This window comes from Cervus elaphus, chromosome 18 (genome assembly GCF_910594005.1).
Source record: "Cervus elaphus chromosome 18, mCerEla1.1, whole genome shotgun sequence".
Taxonomy (NCBI): Eukaryota; Metazoa; Chordata; class Mammalia; order Artiodactyla; family Cervidae; genus Cervus; species Cervus elaphus.
The window spans coordinates 22,073,361-22,096,139 of record NC_057832.1 but is presented as its reverse complement, the minus strand read 5'-3'; the positions used below and the strand labels follow the sequence as shown (position 1 = coordinate 22,096,139).

Genomic DNA, 22,779 nt, shown 5'->3' with positions numbered 1-22,779 from the left:
TTAAGATGGCAGAAGTAAAACCAGAACTCCTTAACTGCTTGCTGGTCAAGCATTTCTATACTTACTTTGTGTAGAGCATGTGACTATATCCGTCTTGACACCGGAGTTGCAATCTTACTGAAGAGTGGAAAACAATGACAATATAATGGAACCAGGCAATTAATGCTAGAATAGTTGAAGACAATATAAACTGTTGGTTTCACAGAGGATGTGGAGTTTAAATTCTATGTTAAAAAAAGTTGGATTTAGGTGGATGAAAAGAGCAGGAACTAAGGAAGAGTACATTTGGGGAAGAGTAAGACTGGTCTGGCTGGAACTTGTATTAAGAGATAAACATGGAGAACTTTGACCATCAGCTAAGTTCTGGTTTATTATTTTGGCAGTGGAGATTTAAAAAATTAAATAATCCATCTGTGGTAGCTGTAGAATTAAGAAAAAATTGTTATAACTTTTATGATCCTTTTTAGCGATTTTCATTATTAAAAAATTCCCTCAAGGGACTTCCTTGGTGGTCCAGTGGTTAGGAATCCATGAGCCAATTCAAGGGACTTGGGCTCAACATCTGGTCTGGGACGATTTCACATGCCATGGAGGAACTAAGCCTGTGTGCCCCAACTACCAAGTCTGGGAGGCACAGTAAGAGAAGACACCACAGTAAGTCCACACACTGCAAGGGAGGGTAGTCCCCACTCATCGCAGCTAGATAAGGCCCTAGTGAATCACTGAACACCCAGCAAAGCCAAAAAGAAATAAAATTAAAAAACAATTCTCCCAAATATCTTCTATGGAATAGGACCACTAGGTATTAGTGTGTGCATGCTAAGTCACTTCAGTCGGGTCCAACTCTTTGAGACCCTATGGACTGCAGCCCACTGGGTTCCTCTGTCCATGGGATTCTCCAGGCAAGAATACTGGAGTGGGGTGCCATGCCCTCCTCCAGAGGATCTCCCCGACCCGGGGATCGAACCTGCACCCCCTGCATTGGGAGGTGGATACTTCACCACTAGTGCCACCTGGGAAGCCCAGGTATTAGTGAAGTAAATGATAATACAATCAGCTGAATTTTAAAATATTATAATTACTTTGAAGAATGAGGATTTTGCCTGCACATAACAATCACTTCCAGGCAAGCATTTCCTTTTAAAATGTTGATCTACTCCATGTTTATACTTTAGAATGGTATTTTTAAAAGTGTTTTGTAAATAATTTTGTATAAAAAATAAATTTTGTATAAAAAGTGAGATTTTTACTTTTTAAATTTGGATCCATTTTGTCTTTCTCCTTGAATTGCTGTTGCTAAAACTTCCAAAATATGTTGAATTAAAAGTGGCAGGGAATGGACATCCTTGTCTTGTTCCTGGTCTTAGGTGGAATGCTTTCAGCTTTTCACCACTGAGAATGGTGCTAGCTGTGGGTTTGTTGTATATGGTCTTATATGAAGTTCCCTTTATGCCCACTTTCTGGAGAGTTTTTATCATAAATGAGTATTGAGTTTTGTCAGAGTTTTTTCTGCATCTATTGAGATGATCATATGGTTTTTATTCTTCAACTTGTTAATATGGTGTATCACACTGATTGATTTGCAGATATTGAAGAATCCTTGCATTCCTGGGATAAATCCTACTTAATCATGGTGTATGTTCCTTTTAATTAAGTGTTGGTGGATTTGGTTTGCTAGGATCTCATTGAGGATTTTTGCCTGTATGTTGATCGGTGATACTGGCCTGTAATTTTCTTTCTTTGGTGGTATCTTTGTTTAGTTTTGGTATCAGTTTTGGTGGTTATCTTTGTTTAGTTTTGGTATTAATGCTTTTCTAAATGTTTCATACAATTCACCTATGAAGCCATCTGGTCCTTTTGTTTGGAAGTATTTTTGATCACAGAAATTTAAATCTTATTTCTTAACCTATTAGCTAATTTATACTCATAATATATTCAATTCTACTTTTAGAAAATAGTCTCTTACGTATACTACCTTATCAGTCTAACTTTTAAGCAAGTTTTATAATTCTAATGTGTAGCATGTAAGACACTAGAAGGGATTTCACTAAAATATCAGAATGGATTTAAAGGTGCTTTTCAAGCATGAGTATTTAGAATTCTTGGTGTCAAAATCAATTCTGCAGGTAACTACCCAAGTTGTTTTAATCAAGAGAAGCTGTTGAATCCCATTTTGTAGGTCAAAATGACAGTATATTAATGATTTAATACTGCTCAACAAAAAAATTCCAATTTGGCTCTCAAGCTTACTAGATTGTCTCTCCCATTTTTATCCAACTGAAGTGGAGGAGGCATTCTCCTAGAAGTTGCATGTTCCTTGACGAACTGTCTTTTATTAAGTCTGTTTTATGAAGGTTCTACCCTAGGTCCTATGGTCTATTTAATAGGCTTAACAGTTTACACATGTATTGAATATTTTTTACAATCTAGTTTAAAAATACAATAATCAAACATATATATGCTTATTGTTAATTTTATAATGCTTAAAAGCTTCGTAACATTTGAAATAATATTCACCCATTATAAAAATTTCAACTGGCAACTTGTCTTACAATGGAATGGTAGGATAGAAATGTTGTTTTATACTAGCACCTAGAGTAACAGGATTCACTTCATAGGTACAGTGAGTGGTTTTATGTGAAAGCTCTGAAATTTTTTTTAATAATTTGTTTTTTTATTGAATAATTGCTTTACCGAATTTTGTTGTTTTCTGTCAAACCTTAACATGGGTCAGCCACAGGTATACACATATCCCCTCCTTTTTGAACCTCCCTCCATCTCCCTCCCATCCCACCCCTCTAGGCTGACACAGAGCCCCTGTTTGAGTTTCCTGAGCCAGACAGCAAATTCCCACTGGCTATCTATTTTACATGTGGTGATGTAAGTTTCCATGGTACTCTTCCATACATCTCACCCTCTCCTCCCCTTGTCCACAAGTGTATTCTCTATGTCTGTTTCTCCACTGCTGCCCTGTAAGTAAATTCTTCAGTACCATTTTCCTAGATTCTGTATATATGCATTAGAAAATGATATTTCTCTTTCTCTTTCTGACTCACTTCACTCTGTATAACAGGTTCTAGGTTCATCCACTTCATTAGAACTGACTCAAAGGCATTCCTTTTTAGGGTTAAGTAATATTCCATTGTGTATATGTACCAGGACTTCTTTATCCATTCAACTGTTGATGGACATCTAGGTTGTTTCCATGTTCTATTGTAAATAGTGCTGCAATGAACAATGGGATACATGTGTCTTTTTCAATTTTGGTTTCTTCAGGGTATATGACTAGGAGTGGGATTGCTGGGTCATATGGTGATTTTATTCCTAGTTTTTAAAGGAATCTCCATACCATCTTCAATATGGGCTATATCAATTTTTATTCCCACCAATGGTGCAAGAGCAGTCCCTTCTCCCCACACCCTCTCCAGCATTTATGGCTTGTTGACTTTTTGATGACAGCCATTCTGACTGGTGTGAGGTGATATCTCATTGTAGTTTTGATTTGCATTTCTCTAATAATGAGTGATGTTGAGTGTCTTTTCATGTGTTTATTAACCACCTGTATGTCTTCTTTGGAGAAACATGTTTGTTTTTCTGGTATTGAGTTGTATGAGCTGCTTGTATATTTTGGAAATTAATCCTTTGTCAGTTGTTTCATTTGCTATCATTTTCTCCCATTCTGAGGGTTATCTTTTCACCTGGCTTATAGTTTCCTTTGCTGTGCAAAAGCATTCAAGTTTAATCAGGTCCCACTTGTTTACTTTTGTTTTTATTTCCATTACTCTAGGAGGTGGGTCATAGAGGATCTTGCTTTAAGTTGAGTGTTCTGCTTATGTTTTCCTCTAAGAGTTTTATAGTTTCTGGTCTTACATTTAGGTCTTTAGTCCATTTTGAGTTTATCCTTGTGTATGGTGTTAGGAAGTGTTCACATTTCTTTTACATGTAGCTGTCCAGTTTTCTCAGCACCATTTATTGAAGAGGCTGTCTTTGCCCCATTGTATGTTCTTGCCTCCTTTTCAAAAATAAGGTACCCGTAGGTGCATGGGTTTATTTCTAGACTTTCTATCTTGTTCCATTGTTCTATATTTCTGTTTTTGTGCCAGTACCATACTGTCTTGATGACTATAGCTTTGTAGTATAATTTGAAGCCAGGAAGGTTGATTTCTCCAGTTCCATTCTTCTTTCTTAAGACTGCTTTGTCTATTTGAGGTCTTTTGTGTTTCCATGTGAATTGTAAAATTTTTTGTTCTAGTTCTGTGAAAAATGTCATTGGTAATTTGATAGGGATCACATTGAATCTGTAGACTGCATTTGGTAGTATAGTCATTTTCACAATATTGGTTCTTCCTACCCAGGAACATGGGATATCTCTCCATCTGTTTATGTCATCTTTGATTTCTTTCATTAGTGTCTTTTAAGTTTCTGTGTACAGTTCTTTTGTCTCCTTAGGTAAGTTTACTCCTAGATATTTCTTTTTGTTGCAATGGTGAATGGGATTGATTCCTTAATTTCTCTTTCTGATTTTTCATTGTTAATATATAGAAATGAAAGTGATTTCTGTGTATTGATTTAGTATCCTGCAACTTTGCTAAATTCACTGATTAGCTCTAGTAATTTTCTGATACTGTCTTTCTGGTTTTCTACATACAGTATCATGTCATCTGCAAACAGTGAGAGCTTTACTTCTTTTCCAATCTGGATTCATTTCTTTTTCTTCTCTGATTGCTGTAACTAGGACTTCCAGAACTAGGTTGAATAATAGTGGGGAAGGTGGACACCCTTGTCTTATTCCTGATCTTAGGGGAAATGCTTTCAGTTTTTCACCATTGAGAATAAAGTTTGCTGTAGGCTTATCACATATGGTCTTTACTATGTAGGTTCTTTCTATGCCCATTTTCTGAAGAGCTTTAATCATAAATGGGTGCTGAATTTTGTCAGAGGCTTTTTCTGCATCTATTGAGATGATCACATGGCTTTTATCTTTGAGTTTGTGAATGTGGTGTATCACAAGGCCCTGAAGTTTTAATGCTGTTTTGGCTGTTCATACAAATGGGAAGGCTTGACAAAGGCAACAGTGGAGGACTGGCGTAGCCTGAGTAAGGCAAGTGCCTTCTGAGGCCAGAGGACAGATTTTTCAATGTGATGCAATTTATAGAAACTCGGCTTCAGAGAACCTGTGATTTCATCTAAATTTTAGCATAGCTAAATATTCTGTTAAACATCTTTCTCTGAAGAATGGTATGATTGAGTAATGCAGATAATCATTATGTGAGTCAATGCAGAAAAAAATATTAAAACACAGCATACATAGATGCTAACATTGTGGCAACTTAGAGCACAACAACCTCTTATCTGTAAAGACTCATTAGGAAAATCAAATACAAATAGAATATTTTAATTACAAATGTATATTTTAATTATTTTAATTTTTATCTGTCACTATTTTATTTTATATGTACATTAAATGAAAACATGTGATGAAGAAATAGGGCTCACCAGCTAAGTTTTAGGCTTGAGTTCAAACAGGGAAGAAACCTTGTAATCAACTGGGTATCACTATTAGAAGACATAAATGCTCCTAAAAGACAAATACTGGTCATCTTTTTTTTCAGTTGTTTCATCAGGAAGAATCTTTCTCAGGTGATAAAACTTACAAGTTAAATTAAAATGCACTCTACTCATTGGCAAGCCACACTAGCAAGAATAATGTGATCACAGTACTTGGAAGTTTTTGATTTATAACCATCTATTCTCTACTTATAAGCCTGCAGTCTAGGAAGCAGAGCAATGAATCATTACAATTGTCTATCTGGGAAATGTCAAAAGACTAAGTAAGGGCAGAAGAAGAGAGAAAAAGAAAGAACACACATCTGTTTGAGAGACACTCCTCAATTAATGGAAATATATCACTAGCACATAAATCCAGTGCTAAAGATATACTTCAATTTTTTAAATCTTCAAGTAACATTACTAATAAAACAATGTTTTAACTCATGAGCAGAAAGTGCAGATTATCCTCTGAAGCACTGATAACTAAATTATTCTTTAACTATTACTGTGACTTACCCATATATGCTAAGAGGTTTAAAAAAGTAAATTTAAACTGAGGAAATGAATTAGACATTTGAACCAATCATTAATGGATCCAGCTTTTAAAAAAACCACATAGTTTAATTGATACTTTACAATACAAAAATAAGCATCCACAGAATGTTTATTTACTGTTTAAATTATTCCATATTTTCATATACCATGAACAAAAAATATTTTACCCCATACACAGTGACAGCAAACAAGTGCAATTTTTAAAACATTAAAATCTGTAATCAAATCTGTACAACAGATAAATAAATTTATACCTCTAACAGTTAAGCCTGTAACAAAACCAAAAAACAAACATTGCCCAAGGTGACCAGTTTACTTAAAATTCTACTTACGGTTATACATCTCAAACATATCTTCAATCTTTACTACACTGCACACATTTAGATTGATAAATATTTTTTTAAAAATAGGAGGGAGTAATAGGAAATACCAAAATGGTTATAAAGAGCTTCCAAACATTGGAAATTATATACAAAAACTAATTAGATAGGGGAAAGCATATGTGATGAATCCACAGGGTAACACTGGTATTACACTGGTGTAGCTTAAGGAAAGGAAATAGGTGAATGTTTGGACTGGAAAGAAAATTTGGCCTTTTTATAAAAAGCTACAATAGCATCAATGACAAAAGCCTGTCATGGAGCCTAGAACAACTCTGGGACAAAGTGTACAAAGGTTTTAGGCTTATCTACCTGAAAACCAAAGTTAGGAAGAAAAGTCAGGTCAGGAAACATAATATCAGAACATGAACAATAAAAGACATACTGCTTGTCATTCCACATCATTGCACATATAAGAAAACAACACTGCAATCTTTCTTGAGTAAGAAAGTTTTCGATGAAGTAGGAAGTTCCATGATGAAAATAGTTGCATACAATTTTTATTACCATAAATTTAGTAAATATCAAAACACTCAGTGGTGTTACTAAGCTAATTTAATTATCTGTATTTTTACTGGAAAGGTAATTATTTCCCTGCCTTCATATGTTAACTTAAAATCACTTATAAATGGAAATGTAGATCCAGTAGAAAAGACTTTTCACATGCAGTCCTATACGATGCACTCTGCTTCAATTTTTTCAGTATTTCACATTGTATATGTACATTTCCAAAATATACAACCACACATGTTCAACAGATGTCACTGAGCTATCTTCTTGCCACACAAATTTTTATTTACATTTACATTTACAATACATTTCCAGATAGACGCTGTTCTCCTATAGGTAGATTCAAAGTTAATCTGAAGAGTTTTAAGTTTTTAGAATCCTAATGTCTTGATTTATCTTGAATGGATGATAAGATGAGGAGTCCACAAAAAAATGCAGCTATACATGCCAATCTTTTCAACAGAGATGAGTTATCTTTAGGAATAATAATCTGTGCAAGATCATTAGTGATCTGAGAAATTTCATGTGCCACACAAACAAATATGAAAGTGCTGACAATAATGTTGAGCATAGGGTTTCCAGGAATGAGGACCAAGATACCCCTTGTGTCTGCTGCCAGCCATATGTGATATTGGCAAATAAACAGCTGCAAGGAAAAATATTTCAAGTTAGGTATTTTCAGAAAGTCCATAAATATACTATAGATTTTCCCAATTCAAACATATGATAGCATAATTGTTTCACTACTGGCCTTGAAAAGTCTATTGTCAAAATGCCTATACCACAAAGTAAACTACAGATTCAATGTAATACCTATCGAGTTACCAATGCCATTTTTTTGCAGATCTAGAACCAAAAAAAAATCTTAAAAATTGTATGGAAACACAAAAGACCCCAAACAGACACACTAATCTTAAGATAAATGGAACTGGGTAATCAGGCTCCCTGATTTCAGACTAAACTACAAAGAGACAATAACCAAAACAGTGGCACTAAAACAGAAATACGTATCTGTGGAGCAAGACAGAAAGCCCAGAGGTAAACCCACACCTACCGTCACCTAATCTACGACAGAGGAGGCAAGAATATACAATGGAGAGAAGAGAGCCTCTTCAGTAAGGGGTGCTAGGAAATCTGGACAGCTCCATGTAAAAGGATGAAATTAGAACAAAAAAATAAACTCAAAATGGATTAAAGGCCTAAATGTAAGACCAGACACTATAAAATTCTTGTAGGAAAACACAGCAAAAATACTTTGACATAAACCACAGCAAGATCTTTTTCAATCCACCTCCTGTAGTAATGAAAATAGAAACAAAAACAAACAAATATGACCTAATTAAACTTAAAAGCTGTTGCACAGCAAAGGAAACCACAAACAAAATGAAAAGACGACCTACAGAATTGGAGAAAATATTCGCAAATGAAGCAACTGACAAGGGGTTAATCTCCAAAATACACAAACAGCTCACGCAGCTCAGTATCAAAAAGCAACCCAATGAAAACATAGGCAGAAGATCTAGACAGACATTTCTCCAGAGAAGATATACAGCTGGCTAAAAAACACATGAAAAGATGTTCAAAATCACTAATTATTAGAAAAATGCAAATCAAAACTACCATGAGGTATCACTTCACAACAGTTAGAATGGCCATCATCAAAAATCCATAAACAATAAATGCTGGAGAGAGTATGGAGAAAGGTGGGCTCCCCTGTACAGATGGTGGAAATGTAGCCTGGGCACAGCCACTATGCAGGAAGTACAAAGGTTCCTTAAAAAACTAAAAACAGAGCTGCCATATGATCCAGCAATCCCACTCCTGAGCACATATCCAGAGAAAACCATAATTTGAAAAGATATATGCACACCAATATTCAGCACTATTTACGATAGCCAGGACATGGAAGCAACTTAAATGTCCAACAGAGGAATGGATAAAGAAGATGGGGTGCATATTTACAATGGAACATTACTCAGCCAAAAGAAAGAATGAAATAACACCACTTGCGGCAACATGGGTGGACACAGATGGATTGATACTGAGTGAAGTAAAGGTCAAAGAACTTCATTATATATAGTGAACTTATATATAAAACGGAAACAGAGTTACAGATGTAGAAAACAAACGTATGGCTACCAGGCGGTAAAGAGGGTGTAGGGATAAACTGGAAGACTGGGACTGATACATATGCTCTACTACATATAAAACAGATAACAAATAACTGCTACATAGTAGAACTCTACTCAGTACTCCATAGTGATCTATATGGGAAAAGAATCTACTCTAAAAGAGTGGATATGCGTACAACTGACTCATTTTGTTGTGTACCTGAAACTAACACAACATGGTAAATCAACTGCATTCCAATACAATTTTTTAAAAAATCATACAAACAACTCAGTCAAAAAATGGCAGAAGCTCTAATAGATATTTCTCCAAAGAAGACATACAGAGGGCCAAAAAGTACATGAAAAGATGTTCAACATAACTAGCAGAAAAATGCAAATCAAAACCACTATGAGGTAGACCTGGGGAAAAGACTGGAGCTGAATGCATGGAGACAGCCCGAAGGAGCTGGGGTGTGGCGTGGCTGCAACAGCGGGTGTCTGCAGGAGCGTGGGCCTGCTGTAGAAACGAAGGGCCACTGTTAAGCGGCGTGTGAAGGGTGGGCCGCCACAGCAGCCTCTTGCTCCACATGCTGGCCCATGCCTTGCCTCCTCTGCCTCCCGGAGAGTGCGCCCCCACTGCTGCTGCTTCAGGAGACTCCTGTGTCAACCACCATCTCGGCAGGCCCCAGGAGCCCATGCCAGCGGGTTGCCCACATGCAGAAGTGGGGCTGCAACCAGAGCTGAGCCCCAGGGGCCAAGCAACGTGGGCAGCAGGACTGAACCCTCCCCAAGGCTGTGTGAGCCCTGGATTTACACCCCCACTGGCAGCTCTGTAAATTCAGCACCTGTGGGGCATACAAATGGACAACAGATGCTTCTGCCGCTGGGAGGGCTCTGACCTCAGCAGCTGTGGGCTCTGCGGGTACACGTGCGTGAGGGCTGGGCTAGGCCCGGGTATGAGATGCCTCCAGCACTCCCACACTGGATTCAGAGGCGTGAGTACTGTGGTCCTGGGGAGACAACACCCCAGGGCCACGGCTGGCATTCCCACTACTGAGGCGGAGCTGAGGGCAGTGCCCACAACAATGCCTCTGTGAGCCCTGACACGTGAAAGGGGACACAGCAGCTCCTGCAAGGAAGCTCAGAGGCTGCTCTCCCAGAGGGAGAGCTCCAGCCCCACCTACCTCACACTGTAGCTCAGAAATGCAGCTCAGCAAAGCATCTGGGGGCCTCTACGCCAGCAGCTGGGGGGCAGACCCTGCCCCAACAGGGCAGTGACAGCTACAGAGCAAGGAGGACGCCCAGTTCCATACCCAGTGCAGGCTCTGGTCACAAGTCACACCTCCTATCAAGAGGACAACGGCCAGCGTACACTGGGCAAAGGGGTGGCAGGCATCCGTGCTAAAACGAGCGCTCGCACCAAAAAACACTAAACCCACGCAGGCTACATAGGGACGCACCTACAGACAGACAGACCTCCAAGACCACAGATGATTGTTCCTCCTAAACTCAGACAGCAAGAGAAATATGCAAAATGAAGAAGCAGAGGAACTGCTCCCAATTAAAATTATGAAAAGAATTCCCCTGAAAGAACAAGCAATAAAACAGACCTCTTCAGTCTAACAGATACTGAGTTTAAAAAGGAGACAGTGAAAATACTGAAGGAATGAAGAGAGGCTATGGACAGAAGTGCAAATTATTGTTAAAAAGGGACTTGAAGCTATGAGGAGGAGCCAAGAAAAATTAGAAAATTCATTTGCACAGACAAAAGGTGAATAAACTGCAATGAAGAGTAGAATGGATAATGCAGAAGAAGGAATAAGTGATCTAGAAGACAGAATAATGGAAATTACCCAATTAGAACAGTGGAGAGAAAGCCAAATGAAAAAAAAAAAAATGAAAGCAATGTAACAGACTTATAGGATAAGATAAAGCATGCCAATCCACAAGTAGGGATCCGAGAAGAGGAGACAGAAAAGGGGATTGAAAATGTATTTGAAGAAATTATGGCTAAAAATTGCCCAAACCAAAAAAAAAAAAAAAAAAAAAATTGCCCAAACCTAAAGAAGGAAGCAGAGGTATCTCAGGTACAGGCAGTAGACAGGGTCCCAAACAAGATGAACCCCAACAGACCTATGCCAAGACATAATTAAAATGGCAAAAGTTAGAGAGAAGATTCTAAAGGCTTGTAAGAGAAAAGCAAAGAGTTAATTACAAGGGAACCCCTATAAGGTTATCAGGCAATTTCTCTACAGAAATGCTTCAGGTTAGAAGGGAGTGGCAAGGTATATTAAAAGTCTTATAAGGCAAAATCCTGTAATGTAGGATACTTTACCCAGCAAGATTATAATTTAGAATAAAAGGAGAGAGAAAGAATTTCTCAGATAAGCAAAAACTAAAAGAATACAACAACACTAAACCCATCCTAAAGGAAATATTGAAAGGACTTCTCTAAATAGAAAAGAGGAATCTATAGGGAAGAAAAATACCACAATTGAAAAATACATCTCTTAAATAAACCAGTATAAAGATTTTAAAAAATTTAAACATTTTGTGAATGCGAGGATGACCACAATGGACAGCAACAGGTTGAACATGAAGATGTAAAGGAGGACATCATAAAATGTGGGGGAGGAGAGTAAGAAAATATAGACTTTTTTTTAGCAAGTGTCTGAGCCTGTATGACTACCAGTCTAAACCAAGTAGATACAGGAAGAAGTTAATGTACTTGAAAACAGAGCAATGGCAAATCAAAACACAACAGATTCACAAAAACCAAGAAGAGAACATAAGAATAATACAAAAGGAAACCATCAAACCACAAAAGGAAAAACAAAAAGAGACAAACAAGAAATATAAAACCAACAAGAAGACAAGGTTTAAAATGGCAATAAATAACATATATATCAATAATTCTTGCCTGGAGAATCCCATGGACGGAGGAGCCTGGTAGGCTACAGTCCACGGGGTCGCAAAGAGTCGGACACGACTGAGTGACTTCACTATCACTATCACTATCAATAATTACTTTAAATGTTAGTGGACTAAATGCTCCAACCAAAAGACACGGAGTGGCAGACTGGATTATAAAAACAAAGGCCTACAATATGCTGCCTTCAAAAGACCCACTTTAGGGCAAAGGACACTCAAAGATGAAAAGGGAGGGGATGTAAAAAGATATTTCATGCAAACAGAAACGACTAGAGTCACAATACTCACATGAGACAAGATAGACTTTAAAACAAAGGATATAAAGAAGGATACTGTATAATGATAAAAGGACCACTGCAAGGAGATACTAACAAACATAAAGGCAGAAACTGACAGGAATACAATAATTAGAAGCCTTTAACACCCCAGGCACATCAATGGACAAATCTTTGAGAGAGAAAATCAATAAGGCAACAGAATGCTAAATGATACAACAGAATAGTCAGACTTAAATGATACCTTCAGGACATTACAGTAAAAAAAAAAAAAAAAAAAGCAGAATACACATTCTTTTCAAGTGGCCATATGATCTAGTAATTCCACTCCTTGGAATATAGCTAGAGAAAATGATAATTGAAAATTATCTAGTCTTCTTTGCAGTACTATTTACAATTGCCAAGACACAGAAGCAACCTAAATGTCCATTGGCAGGTGAAAGGATAAAGAAGATGTGTGTGTGTGTGTGTGTGTGTGTGTGTTTAAGGAACATCAGTCATAAAAAAGAATGAAATAGTGCCATTTGCAGCAACACAGACAGACCTAGAAATGATCATAATAAGTGAAGTAAGCCAGACAAAGATAAGTATCATATGATATCACTTATCTGGAGAATCTTACAAACAAAACAAAACAAATGAACTTAATTCCAAGACAGAAGGAGACTCACAGATATAGAAAACAAACTTATGGCTAGTTACCAATGGGAAAATGGGGAGGTGATAAATTAGCAGATTGGGATTAACACACTATTATATGTAAAATAGATAGCCAACAAGAATCTAATAAATAGCACAAGGAACTACACTCAACATCTTGTAATAACCTATAAGGGAAGAGAATCTGAAAAAGAATGTGTAATTGAATCACACAGAAGTCTTTCCCATTTTAAAGACAACTTAATACATATTATAACTCTAAAATATTTTATGATTTTATGATTAAATGAATCCTACTATCTTAAAGTGTTCTATTTCAATAATAAAACTCAGAATACATTGAATGTATTTCATACCTACTTTAAACTGATTGTGAGGATAAAGTCATATTACTTACTGCACACAAAATAATGAGTTTAAAAATTTCCCCAAAACTTTCAATAAGAGTGAATTTTATTATGATAAGTGTCAATAAACTAAATTCCAGCAATATAATATTTAATTACAAATGAACAACAAATCAAAATCCTCTCAGCTTGATTTCATTTATGTCTATTTACAAATTTCATTTGTATCTATTTCATTTTTTCTCTTATTTCTGCATCTTGGTTATACTTGAAAGTTTAAGACAAAATAAATACGTGAAAGTCATCTCTATCTAGCCATGTAAATAAGACTTTAAAAACATTCTACAATACTGCTGTTTAAGTTCAAAGTTTCTTGCCTATAATTTCATAAACAGTTTTGGTTTTAAAAAAAAGTCAGTTACACACCTATATATACATTTATATACACAGCTCCATAAAACACTGGGTAATGTGAGACAGATCAAAATATTAATGTACCAACCTCCAATGAAATTTTTCCAAACCAAGCAAAAAATGAACTGTAAACTGAACGAGCATACCCAGGGATATTCCTTATTAGGATGAAGGCTAAAATCTAAAGAAAAAACACACAGGCAAATATTAATAATCTGCTTACTAAAAGAATTTTGCTTTCTTTCAAGTGATAACTTTATTCTTTATGTTACTGAACTTAATACATAGACTGTTTTTTTTCCCTCAATAGATGAAGTATTTGCAAGTTATTTTTTTTTCTTTTTTCCATTTATTTTTATTAGTTGGAGGCTAATTACTTTACATGCAAGTTATTTTTGATCTAGAGTCTACTCAAACTGGATTTCTGAGCATGTGGTCTATATAGTACAAACAAGGGCAGGTTTTATATGGCTGGACAGTTTTATTGTATATGTATTAGAAGAAATATAAACTCATCTTGAGGACCTTTGTGTAGAAAGAAATGCTATCAAAATTAATAAAATTCCATGATATGATTTTGCTTCTTCTATAAAGTATTCACTCTGTTGGGAGCTGCCCACCCCCATCTTTTTGCTCTCTTCAAGGCTCCTTCTACTGACAGCAATGTAAAGGTGGGAAAAAGTAACTAAGGAAAGATGAATGTGTGGCATACAGTGACTGGGAGTTAGTGAGGCAGCTCAGCGGGTCTGTGTTAGCGTTATTCTGTGTGCAGTCACTCTCTCCCTCAGCTCCTCTTACACTGGTGTAATGTCAGTGGGACAGCCCCCTTCCTTTCACGTTGTTACAGAAATGACATCAGATACAAAATACAAAGTGGTACTTGTAAGCATGACTTCTGTAGAAGTCCTGAAAATGCTATATTAATTTAGTACAATTTTTAAAATGTCATTATCAATTGTGTTTGGAGAGTTGGTCATATGCTTAGTTCTACTGACTATATAGAGGTATAAGATGGATGAAATAGTTTCTTCATTGAAGAGAACTAAAAACCTAAAAGAAGATCCTCCAGAAATCCTCCCTGTTCCTTTCTGTTAAACCATACAGTTTTTAGGCTTTGGCTTAGCCATAACTTTCTCCAAGAACCCTGCTCTGGTATCAAGACGGATTAGGAAGAAATCCCAAATGCTCTAAAGTGCCCTGTACTTAACCATCACCACACTAATCACAACGCCCTGTCTGTAACCACAGGTATCTCTGTAAAATGCAAATCTGATTTGGGCTGCCCCGAGCAGCCTCTACCCACCTCCCAGTCACTACCATATAATTCTTTTATTTATTTATTTATTTAAATTTTTTTTTCATTTATTTTTATTAGTTGGAAGCTAATTACTTTACAATATTGTAGTGGTTTTTGCCATACATTGACAAGAATCAGCCATGGATGTGTTCCCCATCCTGATCCCCCCTCCTGCCTCCCTTTAGACTCTGGCTGAGTTCCAGCCCCAGTGGCTTTCTTCAAGTTTTCAAGTTCCCTGAATGGGAATATACTCTTTTCTACCCACAGGGCCTAAGTTCTCACTGCCTGCCTTCATTCCTCCAATCTTAGCTTAATTTTTCCACCCCCCCTTTGGCTGTACCTTATGGCATTCAGAACTTCCCTGACCAGGGATCAAACTTGCACCCCCTGCAGTGGAATCACAGAGTCTTATCCGCTGGACCACCAGGGAAGCTCCTCTCAGCTTAACTTTATCAGGGAAACCGTCTCTGAACCCTAACCACCTTCACTCCAACTCCAACTAGGTCATATACCCTTACTGTATTCCGTTGTAGCATCATGAACTTCCGTTTATGACTACTGGGTGATTATATGATTACCATCTGCAACCAAAGAATACAGGCTCTGTGAGGGTAGGGAGTGCATCTGCTTTAGTCATCACTATATCCCTCAGCATAACATCTAGCACACAGAAGTATCAAAGACTTGTTAAATGAATTTTAAAAACTGTTAAGTGCATAAATGTTCATCCATATTTCTACTGGACTGTAAGTTTTGAGGGCAGGAACTACATGCACTTCTGACCTGTAGCATGGTTCTTAACACGTGGAAGGCCATTAATAAGTAAGGCCAAAGACAAGTAAATGAAGAAATCTGAATAAACAAATGATGAAAGAGCAAACAGGAAAAATGAATTAACATTTTCTAAGTGCTTATCAAGTGATAAACACCGATCATTTCTATACATTTAATAATAACATTTAATAACCACCCCCTTTAAAAGAGATTTTAGTATCTCTAATACAGTAGAGGAAGGTAGGGCTTAGAAAGATATTAATAGATTTCAATCTAAAAGCTGTCTCTAAAGACTCCTTGTTCTAATCAGAAATTAAGAAACATTTCTCTAAAAAAAGATACTTACCTGTACCACAGAAACGGACGGGTGGAGCTCATTGCACTCCGATTTGTTTTTACAACTGCTAGCCCAGATGGAGTAAGTCTAAAACAAAAAACGTATGGATCACTTCACAAAAACAGTTACGCCTTAAAAAGGCAGCACTCAATCTTAAGAAGTTTCTTTATTATAACATACTTCATATTTTATTTAAAGATTTCTTTTTTTTTTTTTGGATTTGGACCATTTTAAAAGCCTTTATTGAATTTATTACAGCATCGCTTTTGTTTCATGTTTTGACTTTTTGGCCAGGAGCCATGTAGGAGCTTAGCTGCCTGACCAAGGATCAAAACCGCACCTCCTGCATTGGAAGGCAGAGTGCTAACCACTGGACTGCCAGGGAAGTCCGACATTATGCTTCATTATGCTATTAAAAAAAGTTCAATAAAAACTGTGCACAGGTTTGCCCCTCACTCATTTTGGTAAGCTCAAATATAACAAAGTAGAGAGAGAGGAGCCTAAGTCTGTGTTTTTCCAGAAATAGTGATCATAATGCAGTGATGGCTCTTTCTGTTAAATATATTTTTTTCCCAAACTTATTACAACTTTTAAAATTCCTATTTCACTGAGATCTCAAGTTATTCTTCATATTTAACACATATGTTTAAATTGAGAATTTATGCTCAATTTAAAATGAGAAAAAGATATTTCAAAAGTAAAAGATTTTATTTATTAAAAACAAATGATAAAATTCCTATCTCTTAAAGTTAATTTTCGGCACCACTTGGGATTTTGGAAATTTAGAAGATTACATGTGAAACTTACCAAGAAAGAAACTACTGAAATAAATAATAGAAAATTTGAAATTTTGCTTGAAAAAAGAGGTTCACCCTTTCCTTCAGAAAGTATTTGGCGCTTCTGTAAAGCCAGATAAATGAAAGCAAACAACATTCCATGAAAGACTACCTGAAAAATAAGGGGGGAAACCTGTTTTAAATAGCTGCTTTTCAATAAATCGAAAATATACTTGGTAAAGGAGCACAATATGTATAGAAGTATACAGGTTAAAAGCTCAAAGGCCCAAAGTTTCTATGAAGAACCTAAACATCAAGAAATGAGGCCAAGTCAATGATCATTGGAAACAATCTGTAATAGACAAGCTAACATCTCATGCAATGACAAGATAAGCTGGTTTACTTCAAGTAGTCCCAGCAGAAGTAAGGAAATAAATACATTTTATATATCTAGATAAAACCATAATTTGAAAAGATGCATGCACCCCAGTATTCACTGAAGCACTATTTACAACAGCGGACACGGAAGCCCCTAAACATTCATCAGTGGGTGAATGGACAAAGAAGATGTGGTACGTGTATACAGTGGAACATTACTCAGCCATAAAAAAGAATGAAAAATGCCACTTGCAGTCATAGTAATTCTGGCCTGGGAAATCCCATGGACAGAGAAGCCTGGTAGGCCACAGTCCACGGGGTCTCAAAAGAGGTGGACATGACTTAGAGACTAAACAAGAAGTCCTAGGTACACGTTGCCAAACGGCTATGATACTCCTGACTTTAAACCTTTCCCAACATTTAAGAATTTTCATTTAAAAACTGACACATTGTAAATCAAGTATACTTCAGTTAAAAAACAATAATTTTTTAAAGACCAGATGAATCAAAACAATAACAATAAATGTTAAGATAACCTGTGTAAAAATAAAGAAAATATCTTGCTCACTGCAAAAATATAAAAGAAAAGAAAACCAAGGGGTGGGCTGGATTGCTTTGATTTACCCAATCAACATGTTTCCTTACTCCAAAACTAAATAAAAACAGATTACATTTTTCCAAATAAATTTAAAAAGTATAATTTGAAATGGCAAAAGAGCACAAGATAAATACATACATAACGGTCTAACCTCCATCTGAACCACCATTCATATACATTGCCTTTCAGTTCAAAACACTTGGACAATGGCCAAAGAGAAAAGATCTTCTCAAATGCACCCTGAGAGAGGAATTCAGAAAATAAATTAAGATGGTATAAGTCAATAGTGGCTTTTGCAATTCTATTATAAACTGTAATTTTCTAAAGTTAAGATTATATTAAGGTCATTCATAATTTTAAAATTCTATTTCATATCACAATGTCATTTCATTTGAGAAGAAATTTATTTTACTAATGGGTAGTAAAGATAACAAAACATTTTTGTTAACTTACTTTCATAGCACATGAAAGGCTATTGAGACTGCAAAATCAAAAAACAAAACAAAACAAACCCCAAGTTGGTAATTGGAAAGTTATTCCATTTAATCTAGTGTACAAAAGAGCTACTATTTATTTATTTTTAAGAGCTAAAATCACAAAACTACAAATTACTTCAGCCAATATGGTATCAATAACCTAAAGGATGATGGTTATAGTTTTTCTTTATGTAATGTCCTTAATAATAAATCTATAATGAACCATATGAATTAAAAGAATCCTGTGAATTAGTCACCTTACTCAATCAACTATACCCAAATGCCATTATTAGACTTTGAAACAAAGCTTACAACTTTACTCTGGTCAAGTTAGTGATTGTACCTTCTTATTGATCTGACAGTCTGGAAAATCTGGGAATGAAGGGGCAGAAGTCTTGGGTACATTTCTGTACATTAATGAAGTCTTTCAAAAAAGAGAACAAAACACTCAATTTCCAGACTAAAGAATGACAACAAACTATATTATGGAAACTCCATTATTATACATGATGCCATGGCATTAAAAAAAAAATGTGCAACTTCAGTTTTTTAAAAGGCTAATAAAAAATCAAAGTAAAACATGAAAACAGTATTATGTTTTAGGTAATATCAAATCTTTCGGTCAGAAGAACTTTATTATTTTAATAAAATGTAAGATTCTCCATTTAGTCACAGAATTTAAAATGTTAGTCACTTATAAAAATAGGTTCTATCAAGGTCTATGCCTCAGGATGATTATTACCAAGACCTGCAATATAAAGTGTATACCTATTATATCACATTTCTCTATTTCACCGATACATACTAGAGATACAGGATTCCATAGATCATGTGTCAAGTTTATTTCTCATCAAAATTTATTTTTTATGTAATCAAAAGTATTTAATTGTGAAAGACACTGGGCTGTTCTGGGCTATGTACATTTTTTTTCTTATCCAGTAGTCAATACTGATTCAAAGCTAAATTTTAATTCTTTTTATGAACTCCTGGTCTGTCTTCCTTTCCCTCCCTCAGATGAACCAGGGAGTGTTGGGAATTTTAATTAATAATTGTCAAGTAGTGTGACACTTAACTGGTTATTTCTTTAACATTTGCCTATTGTTTCCTTATTACTTTACATATTTCCTGCAAAAAACCCTTAGAAGTCAGGCAGACATAAGATACTTTATTTCTAAGGATGAAAATAAATAGGAAAGCCTATAAGAAAAAAAAGAAAAGCCCTCTATAGGAGTTTACACACACACACACATACACACACGCACAATGCTCATATGGCATTTTCAGCTGGTAGAGTCAGATACAAGACAGTGTTGGAGATGGAAGTAAACTACAGAATATGTCACAACTAAATGCATTTAAATTAAAATACTGTTATAAATATCATGCTGTCCAAATAATAAGTCTGTCTGATGGACTGACCAGCAGGTAGCAGTTTGCCATCTTGCGAAAATAGTTGAGAAAATCTCAGCCATCAAAATAGGGGGATAAAAGGTTAGAGATACATACTACATATAAACAAGACCCTTTGCCCCTAAGTTGGCTTTATTAACAGCCAAAATTTTGCTCTATGAAGTTATGGGAAAAGTCAAGAAACACTTTGATGCCATGAATAATGCACAAACCAAGCTGCAAATTCTGTCAAGAGAATTTTGATCTTCACTTAGAGTAGTGTCTTATAAGAGGCGTTCAATAAAAGTTTGATTGATCAAAGTCAAGTAAAATGGATTCTGAACAATTGCCAGAAGAAGAGCTTTAAATTGCTCTTACAACAAAAACAGAGGTAACAAAAGTAGATAGGTCTCAAAAGAACTACACTGAGTAGGCAACTACAGAGTGACACTTTTATTACAGTCATTAAAAAATGAAGCTTAAAAAAAAGCTCCGACTCTTCTCTCATACTTTAACAGATTTGAACTTTAGAATAAAATACAAGAAAATATAAACCAAAAAGGCCAATACCAACCTGAGAATATGCCAGAAAACATATACATAACAGCAGGAAGGCGAGCTTCAACAGCAAGCCGAAATGCCACAGACCACTTCCTAAGAGGGAAAACATTTAATTTACTAAGAAATGTAAGCTTACATCAGAAAACATGTTAAATACTCTCTATTTAACATACTAATACCCTGCATAGCTCTTTATAAGAATTTAAGGCTGCCTACAGGATACACAAGATATGTCTAAGTAATATAAATTACAATGGGACACAAAGGAAGAAAAGGTGAAGTGTCCTTACCAGGAATGAGGCTACAACATTAATCTGATACCCCATATACCTGATTTTTAGCCACTATAAATGCATTTGAAAATACATCCCAGATTCAATTATACTATTCATTATTGAAAGGTACAACAAAACTTGGAAAAACAGGTTCAATGTAATTCTAACAAACACTCATGTTTAATAACTTAGGTGATACTGCTGAAACATTACAGTTTTAAGGAGAGAGCTTAAGAACTTCCCAGTGGACTAGTTTAATCATAAGATGTATTTTAACGTATGCATATTTTAAGTTATGTGTTCAGTTTATACATATTGATTATCATTTTATAAATATGCAGGGTTTGTATTGAGGAATTAAACTACAGAGACTCTCCAAGACACAAATGGATTTTATTGAAGGCTGGAGCTTAACTCTTTCCTGAAAAATTATTCGGTATTATAATAGAAGTCAACAGAAAAAATTTTTTTGATATATAATATTTGATTGAAAGACCTAAAAGACATTATTAAAGATAAAAAAATTATTTTTCAAAAAAAAAAACAACCAGGCTTTAATTTTAATGACATGATCTTGACGGAGAAAAGCATGAGGATCAATGACTGTGGCCTTGCTTTGAACATTCATCAGACCTAGCTGTGTCAAATCTGAAGATGACACCTTCTGGGCCCTTACGTTTCCTTAAACATAAAGCAGGTTGATAATAACTGCTTAAAGGGTTGTTTAGAAGATAAGCTATACTAGTGATTTTTAAGCTTGTTTGACACAAAAAGCCTTTTTGCAAATGAATGTCTACTCAAAATCTACACACACGCGCACACGTGCACACACACGCACGCACATGCACACGCACATGCACACGCACATGCACACGCACACAGACACAGGGTCAAGTAAACCGGAGCTGCCAAGACTGAAGCAGGACGTGTGGCCCTCTGGGGCGCCATTCTGGCTCCATACAAGAGAGTTTGAAAACGGTTGCCCTAGCTGATATGTAAAATGGTTTTGAAAGTTTAACTTTAAAAGAGAAAAAACATAATATAAATGCAAACTATTGTTCCTCACTGTTAATACTACTCAAACCACATAACTAACATTCTAGAAACATAATTTAAGAACAAATTTTCAAAATATCAATGCTACATGTAAATTTAAACTGTCAATACATCTCAATAAAAATAATAGCCTTTAGCAACTAAAAAGAAACTGGCACTGGAAGAACACATTTATTAACATTAGTAAGAAAATATATTTACCGTTTGCTTTTTTTTGGATTATTTGTGGCCACAGCGCTAAAGTAACATATATGACCATGAACCATACAGTGACCAAGGGGACAAAGTAATAGAATTGATAAGGCCGATCCATTACTATGCATAACACCACTACCAAGAAATTGAGACGAAATAAGACCTATTAAAAAGGAGAAGAAAACGGTTTTCATTCTACGTATGCATGAAAAGTAGACAGATTTTCTCTGACAGAGTATAAATGTTTAAGACTAAAATAAGTACCATTTACTAATCCTTAAAAAATCGTATTTGTTCTAAAATCACTGTAAGGAGTTGAACATAAAATATTTATGCATCATTTTATTAACTGGATCCCAGTAAAGCACCAACTTGTAGCCTCTGGCTACAAGTGTCATCTTGTTAAATGCAGGAAAAGAATCATAAACCTTCTACCCAGAACTGCAGTTCATAAACAAAGATTAGATTATCTCAATGAAAGAATGTCCATTTGATCTCCATTTGATGTTGATTTATCCCATTTGGTATTAAGTTGAAAGTTTTAATAGATACAAAATAATATCACTCAAATTAAAAAATGTCTTTGAAAAACAAAAGTATCTTTGGGATTTCCGTAACAGTCATTTCAGATGGTGTGATGTTAAAGAACACAGAATTTGAGATTAATATTAGAGCTCTATCACTTACTATGTGACCTTTTTAAGTGAAAGTCGCTCAGTTGTGTCCGACTCTTTGAGACCCCAGGGACTGTACAGTCCATGGAATTTTCCAGTCTAGAATACTGGAGTGGGTAGTCATTCCCTTCTGCAGGGGATCTTCTGAACCCAGGGATGGAACCCAGGTCTCCAGCATTGCAGGCGGATTGTTTACCAGCTGAGCCACAAGGGAAGGCCAAGAATACTGGAGTGGGTCGCCTATCCCCTCTCCAGCAGAT

The 22,779-nt window shown here is 35.8% G+C and overlaps 1 protein-coding gene across 3 annotated transcripts in view; it reads right to left on the bottom strand.

Moving 5' to 3' along the window:
* Positions 1-6,136: 6,136 nt before the first annotated feature.
* Positions 6,137-22,779, bottom strand: part of CASD1 (CAS1 domain containing 1) — a 53,556-nt gene continuing 36,913 nt past the window's right edge. For all 3 annotated transcript variants that reach the window (XM_043872383.1, XM_043872382.1, XM_043872384.1), the window contains 7 exons: positions 21,852-22,008; positions 20,333-20,412; positions 18,032-18,133; positions 16,949-17,089; positions 16,151-16,228; positions 13,822-13,914; positions 6,137-7,641 (listed from right to left, as the gene is read on the bottom strand). In XM_043872383.1, the coding sequence (XP_043728318.1) occupies positions 7,375-7,641; positions 13,822-13,914; positions 16,151-16,228; positions 16,949-17,089; positions 18,032-18,133; positions 20,333-20,412; positions 21,852-22,008 (918 nt within the window). In that variant the 3' untranslated portion in view covers positions 6,137-7,374. The remainder of the gene's footprint in view (positions 7,642-13,821; positions 13,915-16,150; positions 16,229-16,948; positions 17,090-18,031; positions 18,134-20,332; positions 20,413-21,851; positions 22,009-22,779) is intronic.